The following is a 14,506-nucleotide window of genomic DNA, read 5'->3' as shown; positions in this document are numbered from 1 at the left end:
TCATCCATGTCATAGCCTCCCCTCTTTAAGCCTCAGTCTCCCTATCTGGGAAATAGGGTGGGGATGATACTGGGAACTGGGGAGCCAGTGTGCATCCCGCTGTGTGGTGGGCAAACGTGTATAGGAAGGTGATCTTCTGCCCCCGTGTGGTGTGTCGGAGAACTGCAGCTCTCAGCGCTAGAGCTGGGATGGGATTGGGCTGATTCAGCTCCCTATCCCCAAGACCCCACCCCTCATCCCGCAGAACCCTTGAGATCCCAGAGCTTCTAGAATAATATCCTGAACTCCTCCCTCTCTGCCTTCCACCCTCCCTGAGACTCCTCGGGCTCCATTTGCTGAATAATAATATCACCCATTTAAGAAATTCTAATCTGTTCCCACGTGAAGCACTTTACTTACATAGTCTCATTAATTTGTTGCAGACAAACTTTGCTGCTATTACCATCCAGGGATAGAGGACCGTAGTGGTTAAGAGCCCAAGTTCTGGACTTTGGCGAAACTTGTGTTCAAATCTCAGCCCTGCTGCTCAGCAGCTGTGTGACCTTCAGCATGCTGTTTTTCCTCTGGAAGTGGGGGTGGTAAGGATGGTCCAATCTCATGGTGTGGCAGAAAGGATAAAGTGCTCAGAGCCTGGACAGAGGAAGCCTCTTGAGTCGATGTAGCTGATAGTATCAACCAGTGATATACTGGTAAATGTGTAACAACCAGCTCTCTGGGGAATGAGGGTGGAAAGCCTTGCTTTGTAGCACTTGCCAATTTCCATGGTGTAAATATTCCACCATGGCTAATTTCAAGCTACCAGGGTGACATCACTGAAAGCGTTTCGGGAGGAAGAGATGTGCAGTCACCCCTTACATAGCAGTTTCACTATGTGAATACAATAGATGTAAATAACCTCAGGATCACACATAGGAGTAAAAAGTAAAATAATGAGGACGCGATGAGTATTTATTATCTTTGTTTTAAATATAATTTATTTAATTGTATGTTTGCATACTTTAATTTTTAATAATGGCTGTTTAAAAACCAGTTCCAAAATCTCGGAGACTTCAAAACTCAGCTTGCTTGAGCTGGCTCCAGCACACTGCTGTTACTGTCACACCCATTTTTTAGAAAGGGAAACTGAGGCTCAGGAAGATGTTCAAACAGACAGGGGCAGGGCATAGGTCCCATGCAAGGGCTGTGTGATTCCCAGGCCAGGACAATGCCCCTCTTTCTTTCATCCCACCCTGATCTAGAGGGAATGCGTGGTTCCCAGGGCACTGTGTGATGTCAGCAACGTCCTTGACCTCTCTGGTCTCAGTTTGCCCATCAGGAGAATACCTGCACTGAGTTCCTTTGCACCTACTTCAGCCCCGCTACGAAAGCAACATGCACATCCTCCCCCTCACTTTATAGACTGTGAAACTGAGGCCCAGAATGAGACCTGGGACCCCAGCTGGGGCGCAGAAGAGACGAGACTGCAACCTACCCTGAGTCACAGAGCTGGACAGAGTGAGACCTGGGACCCCAGCTGGGGTGCAGAAGAGACGAGACTGCAACCTGCCCTGAGTCAGAGCTGGACAGAGTGAGACCAGGGACCCCAGCTGGGGCGCAGAAGAGACGAGACTGCAGCCTGCCCTGAGTCACAGAGCTGGACAGAGTGAGACCTGGGACCCCAGCTGGAGTGCAGAAGAGACGAGACTGCAGCCTACAACCTTGGGGTCTGGAGTTTTCTGGGAGGTGGGAGGCAGCATTGCTAGATAGGTAGGTCACCCTTCCTCAGTGGCTCCGCCCATACACCATCCCCCCAGCATCCTTAGCCCTCGGTCCCCAGAGCTTCCTGGACTGGGGAGAGGGGGGCTGGGAGGGAGAATGTGGACAGCGCTGCCTGCGTGGTTCTTGCCTCTGAGGGCTTCTCTGTCAGTCCTGTCTCCATTCTCTTCACGGGTCTCTGCATCTCTGTCTCTCCCTCTGTCTCCGTGCGTGGGTCTGTCAGTCCCTGTCGCTCTCTGTGTCTCTGTTTCTCTCACTCTGTCTCTTTGTATGTGTCTCTCTTTCTACGTTTCTCCCTCTTTCTGCCTTTCTCTGTCTTTTGGTCTCTCCGTCCTTTGGCTGTCTTTTCACCTCTTTGTGTCTCTGTTTCTCCCCACCTCTGTCTATCTCTGTGTCTCTTTGTCTCTCTCTTTTTGAGCTTCTCTATCTCTGCGTCTCTCAGTATCTTTCTCTGCGTCGCTGGCGCTGTGCCTTGGCGTTTCTCTCTCTTCTCTTCCGGTGAGTCTCTACTCTGGTGAGAACACGCTCCCCCTCAACGCGCCCAGACCTGCCTCTGCCCTCAGAGCCCCCCGCCGGCCCCGGCCTGCGCCTTTAAGTGCCGGCAGCAGGGGGCGGGGTCTTGACGGCCCCGCCCTGCCCGCCCCTCCCCCTGACGTCCCTTCCTCCCCGGCCCCTCCACCGCCTCCCTCCGCCGCCGCCCGGGCCGGCTCCGCGCCCCCTCCCCGGCCCCCGCCCGCCCGCCTGCCCGCCGCCCCCATGGCGCCCCGGGCCCCCGCTGTGCGGGGCCACTAGGACCCTCGGCATCCCCTTCCCTGCCCCGCCCTGCCCCCTCTCCCACGGCGCGAACCCGGGTGTCCACGGCGCCCAGCTTTTGAGCTCGCGTCCCCAGGCCGGCGGGGGGGGAGGGGAAGAGAGGGGACCCCGGGACCCCCGCCCCCCCCACCGACCCGGCCGCTCAGTCCCCCGAGACCCGGAGAAAATGTCTTCGCGGACGGCTCTGGCCCCGGGCAACGATCGGAACTCGGACACGGTGAGTGGGGCCCGGCCCCTTGGGGAGCCCCGGCTGGGTCCGGCCGCCGGACCCCTCGCCCTGCTGTGTCCCTCGCCGCGCGAGCCCCTACCCTCATTTCCCCGGCCCGGCCTGGCTCGCCACCCACCGACCCCCGCCCGGACTTCCAGGCCTCTCGACCCTCCCCCACTCCTCAGCCCAGCCCGACCCCTGGGGGCGCCCCTCTCGCGGGACCCCTGTCTTGTCCCTCTGCAGACCGCTTCCGCTCGGGTCTCTTCCCTCCAGGAAGCCCCCTCCCCTGCCTTGCAGGAGCCCCTCCCTTCTCCAGCGGGTTCTTAAGCCCCTTCCCCTCCAGGCCTCCCGCATCCGACAACTGGCCCCCTCCCGGATTTGCCGGGCTCTTGACCCTAAGGCCCAGCCCGGCCCTCTCCCAGGAAGGCCTGGCCCAGTCCTGCCTCTGCCTCTGGCCTTCCCCGTCTGGATCTGGGTGCCGGGCTCCCCAGGATCCCCCGTCCTCTCATTCCCAGCTTTCCGGCCCTCCGGGATCCTCCCGGCTCCTGTGGGCACCCCCTCACAGGAAGCCGGTTCCACCTTTCCTGGGCCGAGGGTCCTTTCTACCTTGTTCAAGGTCTCTCCACTTCCAGGCCTGGTCCCCATCTTCCAAGCAGCCCTGTCCCTGGATTCCCAGCATCTCCAGTCTCCCCAGATCCCTCCAGACCCTCTCTGGTCTCTTCCTCTCCCAGGAAGCCTTGGCCTCCAACTTCCAGGCCCCCAGCTCAGTCTCGGATTTCTAGGCCCTGAACCAGTCTGACTCCAGGCCTCATCCTCCCTGTATCAACTTCTCCACTTCAGGCAAGCCCCCTCCCCAAGCCCCCAACCCCTTGACCCCACTCCTAGGCCAGGCCCCTCCTCACAGGATACTACCTCATCCCTTAGATCTCCAGGCCCCCATCCCTTCCGCTGCCCCAGGGCCTCCCCCTTCCTTGCCAGGAGTCTGGCCTCCCAGGGAAACCCCCTCCCCAGCTTCAGAGTCCTTCCTCAGCTCACAAGGCCTGGCCCCAGATCCTTCTTCCAGAAAACTCCTGGACTTGCAGCCTCTGGTCTTGCCCTGGCTCTAAGCCCTCTTCTCTTGGGGTCTGTCCGCTGGGAGCTTTCTCCCCAAGTTCCTCGGCCTCTTGACCCCCACAAGGCTCATTTACTCCTTGGATCTGCCCCTTGCCCGGGAAGCCCCTTACTCAGGATTTCAGGCCCCTGGACTTCTCTCTGGTTCCGAGTGCTCCTAGAAACCCCTTTCTTAGACTTCTAGGAGTTTCCTCAAGACCCAGGCCCCTGGCTCAGGTATCCTTGTCTCCTGACTTCCATTGTCCCATGGCTTGGACCCTTCCCACTATTCCCAGACCCCCCTGTTCCTACACCACAGCCAGGAACAATCCCAGAGAGACGACCCCCACCCTGCCGCCGATTTCCCTGATTTCTGGTTACTCTCACTGCTTCAAAAGACCCTCCCACCAACCAATGCCAGACTCCTCCCCAGCTGGAGTCTTCGTCCCTTTCCAGGCCTTCTGCCAGGTCCCTGCCAGTCCTCAGCCACCCTCACCCCAGATCCCCACCAGAGATTTGCCTCTGTCCCTTCCTCTGGTAGGACCCTGCCTCCTAGAGATCCCCCATCACCACCACCACTGCCGTCACGACCCGTCATGCTGCAGGCCAGACTCTGATTTGGAGTCTTCGATGAGAAACCCACCTCTCCCCCACCCCAGCCCAGTCACTCCAGAAAGTGACAAGGAGCCCACAGGCCTGGGTTCCTGTGCTGCTTCTGCCAGCCACTTTGCACTGTGACCTCAGGCAACTGGCTCTCGCCTTCTGAGCCTGCCTCCTGCCCCGCAAAATGGGGTGATGGCTTGAGTCCCTCAGAGGGTTAGTCGAGATGATAGGGGCAAAGCCCGACCCGTAGGATGCACTCCACACATGTCCGCTGCTCTTGTGAGTGTGGATATGATCCTCAACCCAGGGCTGTCATTGGTTGTTATGGGAGCTTGCAGACCCACTCCCTGCTCGGAGCCTCAGTTTCTTCACCTCTAAATGGGGTTGATGGTAGCACCTCCCTGTTAGAGATGTTATAAGGAGCCAAAAAGATTATGTGAGCGAGACGTACAGGGCCAGGCCTATTGTAGCTGCTATTATTATTATTGTTGTTGTTATGACTTTGATTTTTCAGAGAAGTGTAAGTTCAAATCTAGTTTCTGTCCGTCCCTAGCTGTGTGACCTCAGGCAGGTTACCTCACCTCTCTGAGCCTCAGTTTCCTCATCCGTAAAACAGGGCTTGTAGGAGCACTTCCTCCTCCTCTTGTTGTTCAGATTTGTGCATCATGGGGACTTCGGGAAGGCTAATTCTCCCCTCTCCTCCCAGCTCCAGTCTGTAAGACCTGCTTGTCAGTCCTGGCAGAGGGTCACCTCTCTCCGTCTGGAATCTGAGGTCGTAGCCCCCTCCTCTGCCACCTGGTTACCATGATGACAGCCATGTGGGGTCATGCTCCCCCACCCCAGGTTCCAGGCCCCCCACCGCCCAGCCTCTCTGGAGGTTCCCTAGCAACAGACCCGGTGTTGGGGCACCAGCCGGCGGGAGGGAGCCAGGCCAGCTGGTGGTGCCGGCCAATTTTAGCTCCCGCCCCCGGCCCCTGAGGGCCTTGTCACCCACTGCCCCAGCTGCCCCTTGCAGGGGTCCCTCAGCCGCGCTGCCTTCAGTGGGGTGCCAGCCCAGCCCCAGCTGGCTCCCCTCGTACCACCTGCTGGGGATTCTTCTCCAAGCCCTTATCTGGGTGAGAATCAGAGGTCTTATCTGCTGGGATCTCCAACTCCCTTCCTGCCCTCCCCGGGAAGGAGGCCTGGGGGTGTGAGCAGCCCAGTGGGGGATGTGGGAAAGAGCTGGGGGCTCAGGAGTCAGCAGACCTGGGTTCGAATCCTAGGTACTCTGCTCCTCCTGTTCTGCGACCTTGGGCAAGGTACTTAACCCTGCCCTCGGCCTTAGGGTCCCCACGTGGAGCGTGCGGGTCATAACTGCACCCACCATGGAAGTCAGGTGAAGGTGTGGTAGCAGCAGGCATGTGGTTAGGGCTCCAGCAGTGGCGGCTGGCTTTCTGCCCCTTGCGGGGAGCATTACCTTTCTGCTTCTTAGGAATGAACTGTGTGACCTTGACAAGGCACTGTCTCGCTGCAAGCCTCAGTTTCACCTCTGGAGTGTGGGGATACAGGTGCAGCCCTCATTGGGCTACTGTAGGAATTAAATGCAGATGAGGGCTTTAATGCCCAGGATTTGGCCAATAGTAAAGCCTACTTAACAAAAATGACAGGAGTGTGAGACAGTGTGGCACGGCAGCGGTGAAGACGTCAACTCTGGGGTAAACTGTCTGGGTTCAGGTCCCATCTCTGAGCCTCAGTTTCCCTACCTATAAAATGGGAATGATGGTGCCTTAATGGCCAGTGCTCATTAAATGGTGAGCCTCATCACTGTTAAGTGGCCCGGCAGATCCCTGCAAGGAGCAGCCCGGGTCCTCCTCTTCGTTGCCTACCTGGCCTCTGTCTTCCTCAGCTCCCTGTGTCCTCCTGTGTCCCACCCCCAGCCTTGGGAAGGGCGCAGGGACAGCCCAGGGTCTGAGCAGAGCCGTCTTGGCCAGGGCCTCTGTCACACACACCTTGGGCCCCAGCGCTAAAAGGGAGGCACAGTCCCTGGGGCTCACAATCAGGACAGGAGAGCCAGGAGCAGGCAGGTGACCTGCGGGGGAGAGAGGCCCAGGAGGGACGGGATGGCAGGAACGCCACGTCGGGGACAGCTCGTGGCGTATGTAGCGTGGGAGTCAGCGGGTGAGGGCGGCGATGGAGCAGCAGGGCGGTGCCGCCCCACGCCCACCCCAGCGAGGAAGCAACAAAGTTTCCCACAGAAGGAAGGTTAACAATGCGGGGCTACAGTGTCAGGGCGAAATGAAAGACGGTTGGTGACAGTGTTTGGAGTAGAATTTGGGGCAATAAGGATCAAAAGAAAGCATTGCAGGCAGTTAACTGGAAGTCAGGTGTTGGAATAGGGCTTGCCATAGAATTGGGGGCTAGATGGGGACAGTGAGGGATAAAAGGGGATGTTGGGAGCAGTGAGGGTTGGGCTAGAGGGTTGAGTCCAGACTGAGTTGGCGCTGATTGGGGTTGAGGGCTGCAGCATTAGAATACAGTATCTTGGAGCTGATGGAGGTTCTAGTAATTAGAAAAGGAAGTTGGGGGAGTGGGTAGACTCATTGCAGGGAGGGGTGAAGAAGATACCTGATACCTGGGGTCCCAGGTGCTGCAGAGTTGGGGGAGCCCCAGCATCTTTGTTCTTGGAGGTGTCTTTTCACAGAGAAATATGGGGGACCTTCTCTCTGGCGTGGGTTTGAAAAGCGCCACGAGGGGACCAGTGGCCATGGCTGGAGTTAACCGCCCCAGCACACAGGTGGATTGGATGGGCGCTGCCCACCTCTCATGCTCCGTCTCCCCCGCCCAGCATGGCACCCTGGGCATTGGCCGCTCCTCGGACAAGGGACCGTCCTGGTCCAGCCGCTCCCTGGGTGCCCGCTGCCGGAACTCCATCGCCTCCTGTCCCGAAGAGCAGCCCCATGTAGGCAACTACCGCCTGCTGAGGACCATTGGGAAGGGCAACTTTGCCAAAGTCAAGCTGGCCCGGCACATCCTTACCGGCCGGGAGGTGAGTGAGGGGAGAGGGCAGGGCTCGGGGCAGAATCCTGCAGCCCTGGCCCTTGGTGGGAGGTAGGGAGAGGTCGGGCTTGGCCCTCACTTTGCTTTGTGACTACATGTAAACCTCTCACTCTCACAATAGAACATCTCACATTTTCCCAGAACAACTCAAGTAGGAAAAGGGAGCCAATTTCAGGCATCCCTGAAATTGTTGGGTTGTCTCAGATCACAGGCAAGCCATGTGTAGTGTTTCTAAGAAGTCATATGGTTTTTGTATCTAAACCTGGGCCACCTCCCTGTTTTAATGGTGGACTTTGGTCCCACCAAACCTTCCAGTGATCTGGATTGAGAACACAAGAGGTTTATTCATGTCTACACAGTCTCACTCTCCCCACTTCGCCTTCCAGGATGGGTATATGTACTGAGTATGGCAACATTATTGCAGAAAGGGAGAGGACGCATCTAACTCACACTTAATGGGAAAAAAAAGACGGTGGGTGGGTTTATGACCCCTCTGCACCTCTTTCAATTTTAGAGAAAGTAACTGGAGCAATTCATCCTGCCCTCACACTGTCTGTGCCATACATACAAAAGTCACCAGGCCCCAATGGTTTTATGGGCAAATTGTACCAAACATTTCATTTTTATGCTAATATCTCCAGAGACTAAAGAAAGAGGTTCCACTGCCAGACAAATTTTATGTGCTCTTTGGTGACAACAAAACCAGATAAGGCATAAAATTGTGGGCCCGTCTTACATGTGAATATAGGTACAAAAATCTTAAACAAAATATTAGCAAAAAGAATCTGACAGATCAATTAAAGAAAGCTGTGTGGTGACAAAGCTGGGTTTATCCGAGGAATGCACAGTTCTTTTCAAATTGACAATTTATTCGTGTACTTCGCTACATTCACAGGTTCAAGGGCAGAAACGATATGATCATCTCAATACTAGCATAAAAAGTGCTCGACAAGATTAAAAACTCATTTGTGAAAGTACGAAGCTAAGGGACCCTCTTCCCCCACAAAGAGCACATTGTTCCTCTCATGTGGTCTTGAACGTGATTCCAGGGTTTTCTAAAGGAACAGAGCCTCCTGAGGGAAGAGTTCTGTAATCCAGTGGATCTGGGGTGATTGGGGGGGTGACCCCAAAACCCTTTGGGAAGACTAAAGACCTAAGCTGGATTACGGCTCTTGAAGTGCTGTACCCCAGTGTGAAATTCAAAATAAAAACTTAACTAAACTTCAGGATAAGTACAAAGAGGGTTCAGTAACGTTCTGATTTTTCCCCCATGATGACTACCTCAAAGCTCTTTCAAAGCTTTCTATAGATGTTAAGTGTTTAAGAGGTTGACTGTCAGGCTGCATAAGTTCAAGTCCCAGCCCACAAACTTACCAGCCGAGTAACCTTGGCCAAGTGACTGAACAGCTCTGTGTCTCGGTTTCCCCATTTGTATGAGGATCATCTCATAGGGTGGTTGTGAGGATTAAGAGAGCTCTCATTTGTAAAGCGCATAGACCAGGGCCTGGCCCATGGGACTGCTCAGTAGATGTGAGGTCTGGTTATTATTTCTTGTTCCACAGTTTGTGCCTTCAAAACAAAGACGCTGATGGGTGAATGGTCTGAGATGCCCTCCCAGAGGGGCCCCCTCAAGGTCTCAGTCACCCTCACACTCACTCACACAGGCCCTTGGGGCCGCCCCACCCAGGCCCCATGGCGGTATAGGGGATGTATTTCCCTGCAGAAGTAAGGGTAGCACTGGACATGGTAAGAACAGCATGTGCAAAGGTCATGAGGCTCAGAGCCCACCTCCACTAAGAATGGCCCAGGTTGAGAGCTGTCTCTGAAAAGGGACAAAGGAAGGATATCCTAGGGTGATCTGGGTTGGGGGAACCTTTCCCAGCTCGAGGGCCTATGGTACCTAGACCTTTCCCCCCTTTCTTCCGTCTCTAGGTCGCCATCAAGATCATCGATAAAACCCAGCTGAACCCCAGCAGCCTGCAGAAGGTAAGGCCCAGGGAGAGGGAGCAGGGCAGGGGCAAGGTTGGGAAGAGGGTCCTCGAAACGGCCCACCCTCATCTTTCTCTTTCTTCCTTTCTTCCAGCTGTTCCGAGAAGTCCGTATCATGAAGGGCCTAAACCACCCCAACATCGGTGAGGAGGGGAAGGGAGTGGGCTCGATGGATACCAACCAGGGCACTTGGGAAAAGAGAGCTGGGGGAGGAGAGAACTGGCCGTTACAGTAATTAGAAAGACCTGTTTTTTCGTAGCAGTATCCCTGCTCCCTGGCTGTGTGACCTTGGGTGAGTCACTCAACCTCTCTGAGCCTCAGTTTCCTCCTCTGGAGCGGGGGAGGGGGTGATAAGAGGGCTTACTTCAAGGTCATTGTGAGGATTGGGTAAGGTCATGCATGCAAAGCACTTAGTTCGGAGCTGAGCTGTGGGAGCTGGTCTGATTATTGTCGTCAGCAGCATCCGTTGTCATTGTCATTGTGATTAGGCAGAGTGGAGAAAGTGGGGTCTTTACAAAAGAAACAGGATTTAGCCTGGCCTGAATGTCGCCGTAGCATTTATTCATCCATTTGTTTATATATACTCAGTGGATACTTACTGAGTGGGCTGCTTATGTGCCAGACTCTGGGGCACAGCGGTAAAGAAAACAGGTAGAAACCCCTGGCCTCATAGAGCTGACATTCTTGTGAGGAAGTGGAGAAGGTGGTAACGTGGGGCCAGGGAGTTTGGAAAATCTTGCCATCAGTAGGGAGCCATCGAATGTTCTTGAGTAAGGGGTGTTATGCTCAGCACATGCGCAGTTACGAAGTGCTGATGGAGGGTGAGGGGTCTCTTCTCTTGTAACTCCCCGCCCCCATCCCCCGGCCATTGCAGTGAAGCTCTTCGAGGTGATTGAGACAGAGAAGACGCTGTACCTGGTGATGGAATATGCAAGTGCTGGTGAGGCTCCTCCCCTCCCCGCCCTGCTCTCTGCGCCCCCCCCATGCCCCGCCCTGACCCCGCTCGGCCTCTGCCCTGCAGGAGAAGTGTTTGACTACCTCGTGTCACACGGCCGCATGAAGGAGAAGGAAGCTCGAGCCAAGTTCCGACAGGTTGGGGTCACAGCTGCGGGTGGGGCTGGGAGGGGAGCCCCAGTCCCTGGGGACGAGGGTCTGATTGCTGGGTGTGGGTCTGGGCTGTCCAAGGACCTGGGGGCGTGGCTTAAGGCAGGGTGGGGGTGAAGGTGGAGAGCTGGGTGGCTGTGGGCGTGCAGATGCCCAGGTGTGAGGATACCTAGGTGGAGGGATGCAGGTGGGCAAGGTGTGCCAGTGTCAGATGTGTGGGTATGAAGGTGTGCCCCGTATATAAGAGTGTGCCTAGGAGGGCACACAGGTGCCAGGGTGCTGAGGTGTGAGTGCGGGAGTGTAGGTGCCCAGGTGTATAGGTGTGTAGCTGTGTGGGTAGAAGTGCATGTGGCAGCTGGGGTGTATGGGTGAGGGGGGCCCAAGTGTGGGTATCTTAAGTTTGTGGGTAAGAGGGCGTGTGGTGTCAGGTGTGTGGCAGTGAGGGTGCCCAGATGGGTAAGAGGGCGTTCAGGTGTGAGGGTTTGGTGGGTGAGGAGATCTGAGCGAGGGTGTTGGTCCGGGACTGTCCATCTGCTGGACGCAGCTGTACTGGGTGCGCGGGGCTTAAGCCCTGGTATGTTGGGCCACGTGTCTCTCTGTAGCTGTGCGATGTTCTCATGCGTGTTTCTTGATGTGAACGTCAGGAGGGGCCCGTCCTGTTGTCTTGGTGCTGATGTCCTTGCTGGGAGGGTGTCCCGGTGTCTGGGTACCAGGATGTCCGGGTGGAGGTGTGTGTCTGTGCAGGTCCCACATCACTTCCTGCTGTGGCCGAATTGGGGGGTGGGGAGGGGCACCAGCATCACAGCCTGTGCTTGGGGAGGCCCGGCGTCCAGAGCTCAGTTGAGGGGCGGGTTCCTGGGGTCTCTGAGGGAGGCCGAGGGGTTTGGGAGCCATAAGTAACTGACCTCCCCTCCTCTCCTCTCCCCTCCCCTCCAGATTGTATCGGCTGTGCACTACTGTCACCAGAAAAACATTGTACACAGGGACCTGAAGGTGAGCCTCCCAGCTCAGCCCACAGACCCCTGCTTGTCCCCAGCACTGCCCCCCCCATCCCCTGGGGTGCCCTGTACCCTCCACCATGTTCTCCTTCCTTTTGTCTTCGTGCTCCTCCCTCAGCATCCAGAGCCCCTTGACTTTTTCCCAAGCTTTTGTGGCAAAAACAAGGCCAGCTGATGGGGGAGCAGGTGGGGGATGGGGACAGGAGGAGTGAACAAAGGGAAAAGAAACAAAGTGTCCCCGGAACAGCCTCAGACTGTTACATGCCTCCCGGACAAGGTCACTGGAATGCAATAAAGACTTAGTCACTCCCCGAGCCTCCGGGAGACTGCAGAATATTCAGGAAACTTCAAGAATTGAGATCTTAGAGCCCCAGAGTCACACAGCCTCCAGGGTCTTAGAATCACAGGCATCTTCGAACTTGAGAAGGACCTTTGGGAGGGCTAGTGCCCCTCGGGGAAGGGACTTAGCAGGGCCTCCCCCTGCCCTACCCCTACTGCCCGGCCGAGCTGAGCAGGGACAGCTCCTTGTCCCAGGGCCCCTGCTCCACAGCCCCCCCCAGAGAGAACCTCCTGTCTCAGGACTTCCCGTCCTAGACCAGCGAGGGAAACGTTTGTCTGGTGCGAATCAAGCTGTCTGTTGTCTTCACCGTGATTTCTTGAGCATCTACTGTGTCCCAGGCCCTGGTCTAAGTACTTAAGGAAGTGCTTCTCAAGGTTTCTGTAGCAAAGGACCAGGTTTGTTTGAGTATTTGCAATGCCCAGTCCACTGTGGACAGGTACTTTGGTAAAGTATAATAAAAATGAAAGGAAAAGAAAGATGTGCAAAATACAAGCCCGATTTTTAAGATGATTATTAATAGATTCAAAAATCATATAATTCCACTGTCAAATTGCTGTAGACGTTTTGAAGCACTCCCTCTCTCTGTACTGCCCTGATGTCCCCACACAGCCCCCTGAGGAGGCACCTTGGAGGCTTGGGAGTTTGTCCTGCAGCGGCGGTGGGGGCGGGATGGGGGGGGGGGATCCATGGTGAACAACCTGGAGGAGGCACGCTCCCTGGTGGAAGGTCCTGGAAGTGGCTGAAAGGGGATTTGGGGATACAGTCTTCAGGGGGACCAACCACGGGGACCAGCCCAGAAGTGAGGTTGGGGCTGAACTGCGGAGCCTCAAATGCCACGAGGGGGAGTGTCACCACTGAGCAAGACAGAGATGCCGGTAGATTGAGGTTTGGGGAAGATCCCTCTGAAGTGTGTGTCTGTGTGGGTTCTAGCCCTTCGCTGGGCCAGAGGTGGGGAAGGGTGGTACTGAAATACACCAGGAAGTAGGGAGACCGGGAGGAAGCCAGAGATGCTGGGCTAGGGAAGGGCAGTGGTTGGGAGGGGTGAGGCATGGTCAGCAGTCTGAAGGGTGGCTTCATGCATCAGTCTGTAGTCAACAACAAGCTGGAAGAGGCGGGATGCCGGAGGCTCCTTCCACGCTCGGGCTGTGGAGATGGCAGGCCTCTTTCGGATTCCAGCTCTGCCACTTTCATGCTGTGGGCCTGAGGTGGCCTCCCTGAGCCTCAGTTCCCTCCCCCATGAAGTGGCAAATAACAAACCCGTGCCGCCAAAAATAGACAAAACCTTATAACGGTACAAAGTATTTCCTGAGTGCTGACTCTGTCCCACGTGGTAAGCACTTTGCAGTTAACCCTGCATCCGCCCGTGAGGCAGGTGCTACGATGACCCTTCGGTTTACACATCGGAAACTGAGGCACAGAGAGAGCCGGTAATCCACCCAAAGTCACACAGTGAGTGAGTGGTGGAGCTGGGATTTGAAGCTAGGATTCTTCCGGAATCTGTACTTTAACCCCACTGTATGTAGCCACTCTTAAAAATGATAGTCTAAAAGCCCGGCGCACAGTAGGCGCACAATAAATATTATATAAAATGATTGTTTTCATTTTTGCAAGTCTTGAGCGATCCGTCCTCATTTTTTTTCTGCTGGGTGAACTGAGGCTCTGCAAAGGACAGGAGGTTGCCTGAGGACTTCCAGCTCTGCAGACCACACGGGATAATAGAGCTAACGTTATATAGCACTTACTCGGCATGAAATAATCGTTCGAGGACTTTTCACGGAATAATTCACTTAATTCTCAAACGTCCCTGTGAGGTGGGGACTATGTTTATCCCCATCTTATGGATGAGGAAACTAGGCCCAGAGAGGTAAAGTCACTGCCCAAGGTCACACAGAGAATCAGGGACAGGGCCACAGTCAGACCAGGTCAGCTGGCTCTGGCGCCGCACACATCCACCGTCTGCCCTCTCCTTGCCTCGCAGGCCGAGAACCTCTTGCTGGACGCCGAGGCCAACATCAAGATCGCCGACTTCGGCTTCAGCAATGAGTTCACGCTGGGCTCGAAGCTGGACACGTTCTGCGGGAGCCCCCCGTACGCCGCCCCGGAGCTGTTCCAGGGCAAGAAGTATGACGGGCCGGAGGTGGACATCTGGAGCCTCGGCGTCATCCTGTACACCCTCGTCAGCGGCTCCCTGCCCTTCGACGGGCACAACCTCAAGGTGCTGGGCGGGGCTGGCACGGGGGCTGTGACTCCCCCGGGGAGGGTCTCTCTGGCCCTCACGGTCGGGCCCCTAAACACCTCTTCTGCAGAGGGCTGGAGGGGTGGGGCCGAGGTCACAGGGCATGATGGGGGTCAGGTAGGACCCAGGTCCCCACAGCCTCACGGCTAGCCCAAGTGGACCAGGCTATGTCGGGGTTCAGGGTGTGGGCTTGGCCGCCAGCAGGCTTGGGTTCAAATCCTGCTCACTCACTCGTTCACTCAGTACATAGTTATTGCTTACCGTCCACGGGTCAGGCTCTGTTTTAAGTTTTGCTGACACAGGGTGAACAAAAGAGACAGAAACCCCTGCCTTCA

General features: G+C 56.0%; 1 protein-coding gene across 6 annotated transcripts in view; it reads left to right on the top strand.

The window, feature by feature from the left end:
* Window positions 1–2,463: 2,463 nt before the first annotated feature.
* MARK4 (microtubule affinity regulating kinase 4) overlaps window positions 2,464–14,506 on the top strand; it is a 29,620-nt gene continuing 17,577 nt past the window's right edge. Inside the window, exons 1-9 of one of the 6 annotated variants that reach the window (XM_067718667.1) lie at window positions 2,467–2,785; window positions 3,508–3,616; window positions 7,293–7,493; window positions 9,437–9,490; window positions 9,588–9,636; window positions 10,368–10,433; window positions 10,515–10,585; window positions 11,534–11,590; window positions 13,914–14,150. In XM_067718667.1, the coding sequence (XP_067574768.1) occupies window positions 9,609–9,636; window positions 10,368–10,433; window positions 10,515–10,585; window positions 11,534–11,590; window positions 13,914–14,150 (459 nt within the window). In that variant the 5' untranslated portion in view covers window positions 2,467–2,785; window positions 3,508–3,616; window positions 7,293–7,493; window positions 9,437–9,490; window positions 9,588–9,608. Of the gene's footprint in view, window positions 2,786–3,507; window positions 3,617–5,793; window positions 7,494–9,436; window positions 9,491–9,587; window positions 9,637–10,367; window positions 10,434–10,514; window positions 10,586–11,533; window positions 11,591–13,913; window positions 14,151–14,506 lie in introns of those variants that run through there. The other 5 variants (XR_010938966.1, XR_010938965.1, XM_067718665.1 and 2 more) reach the window with 5 other exon arrangements.

The sequence above is a fragment of the Pseudorca crassidens genome, chromosome 20 (assembly GCF_039906515.1).
Source record: "Pseudorca crassidens isolate mPseCra1 chromosome 20, mPseCra1.hap1, whole genome shotgun sequence".
NCBI lineage: Eukaryota > Metazoa > Chordata > Mammalia > Artiodactyla > Delphinidae > Pseudorca > Pseudorca crassidens.
This window is presented reverse-complemented; position numbering and strand designations above follow the sequence as displayed.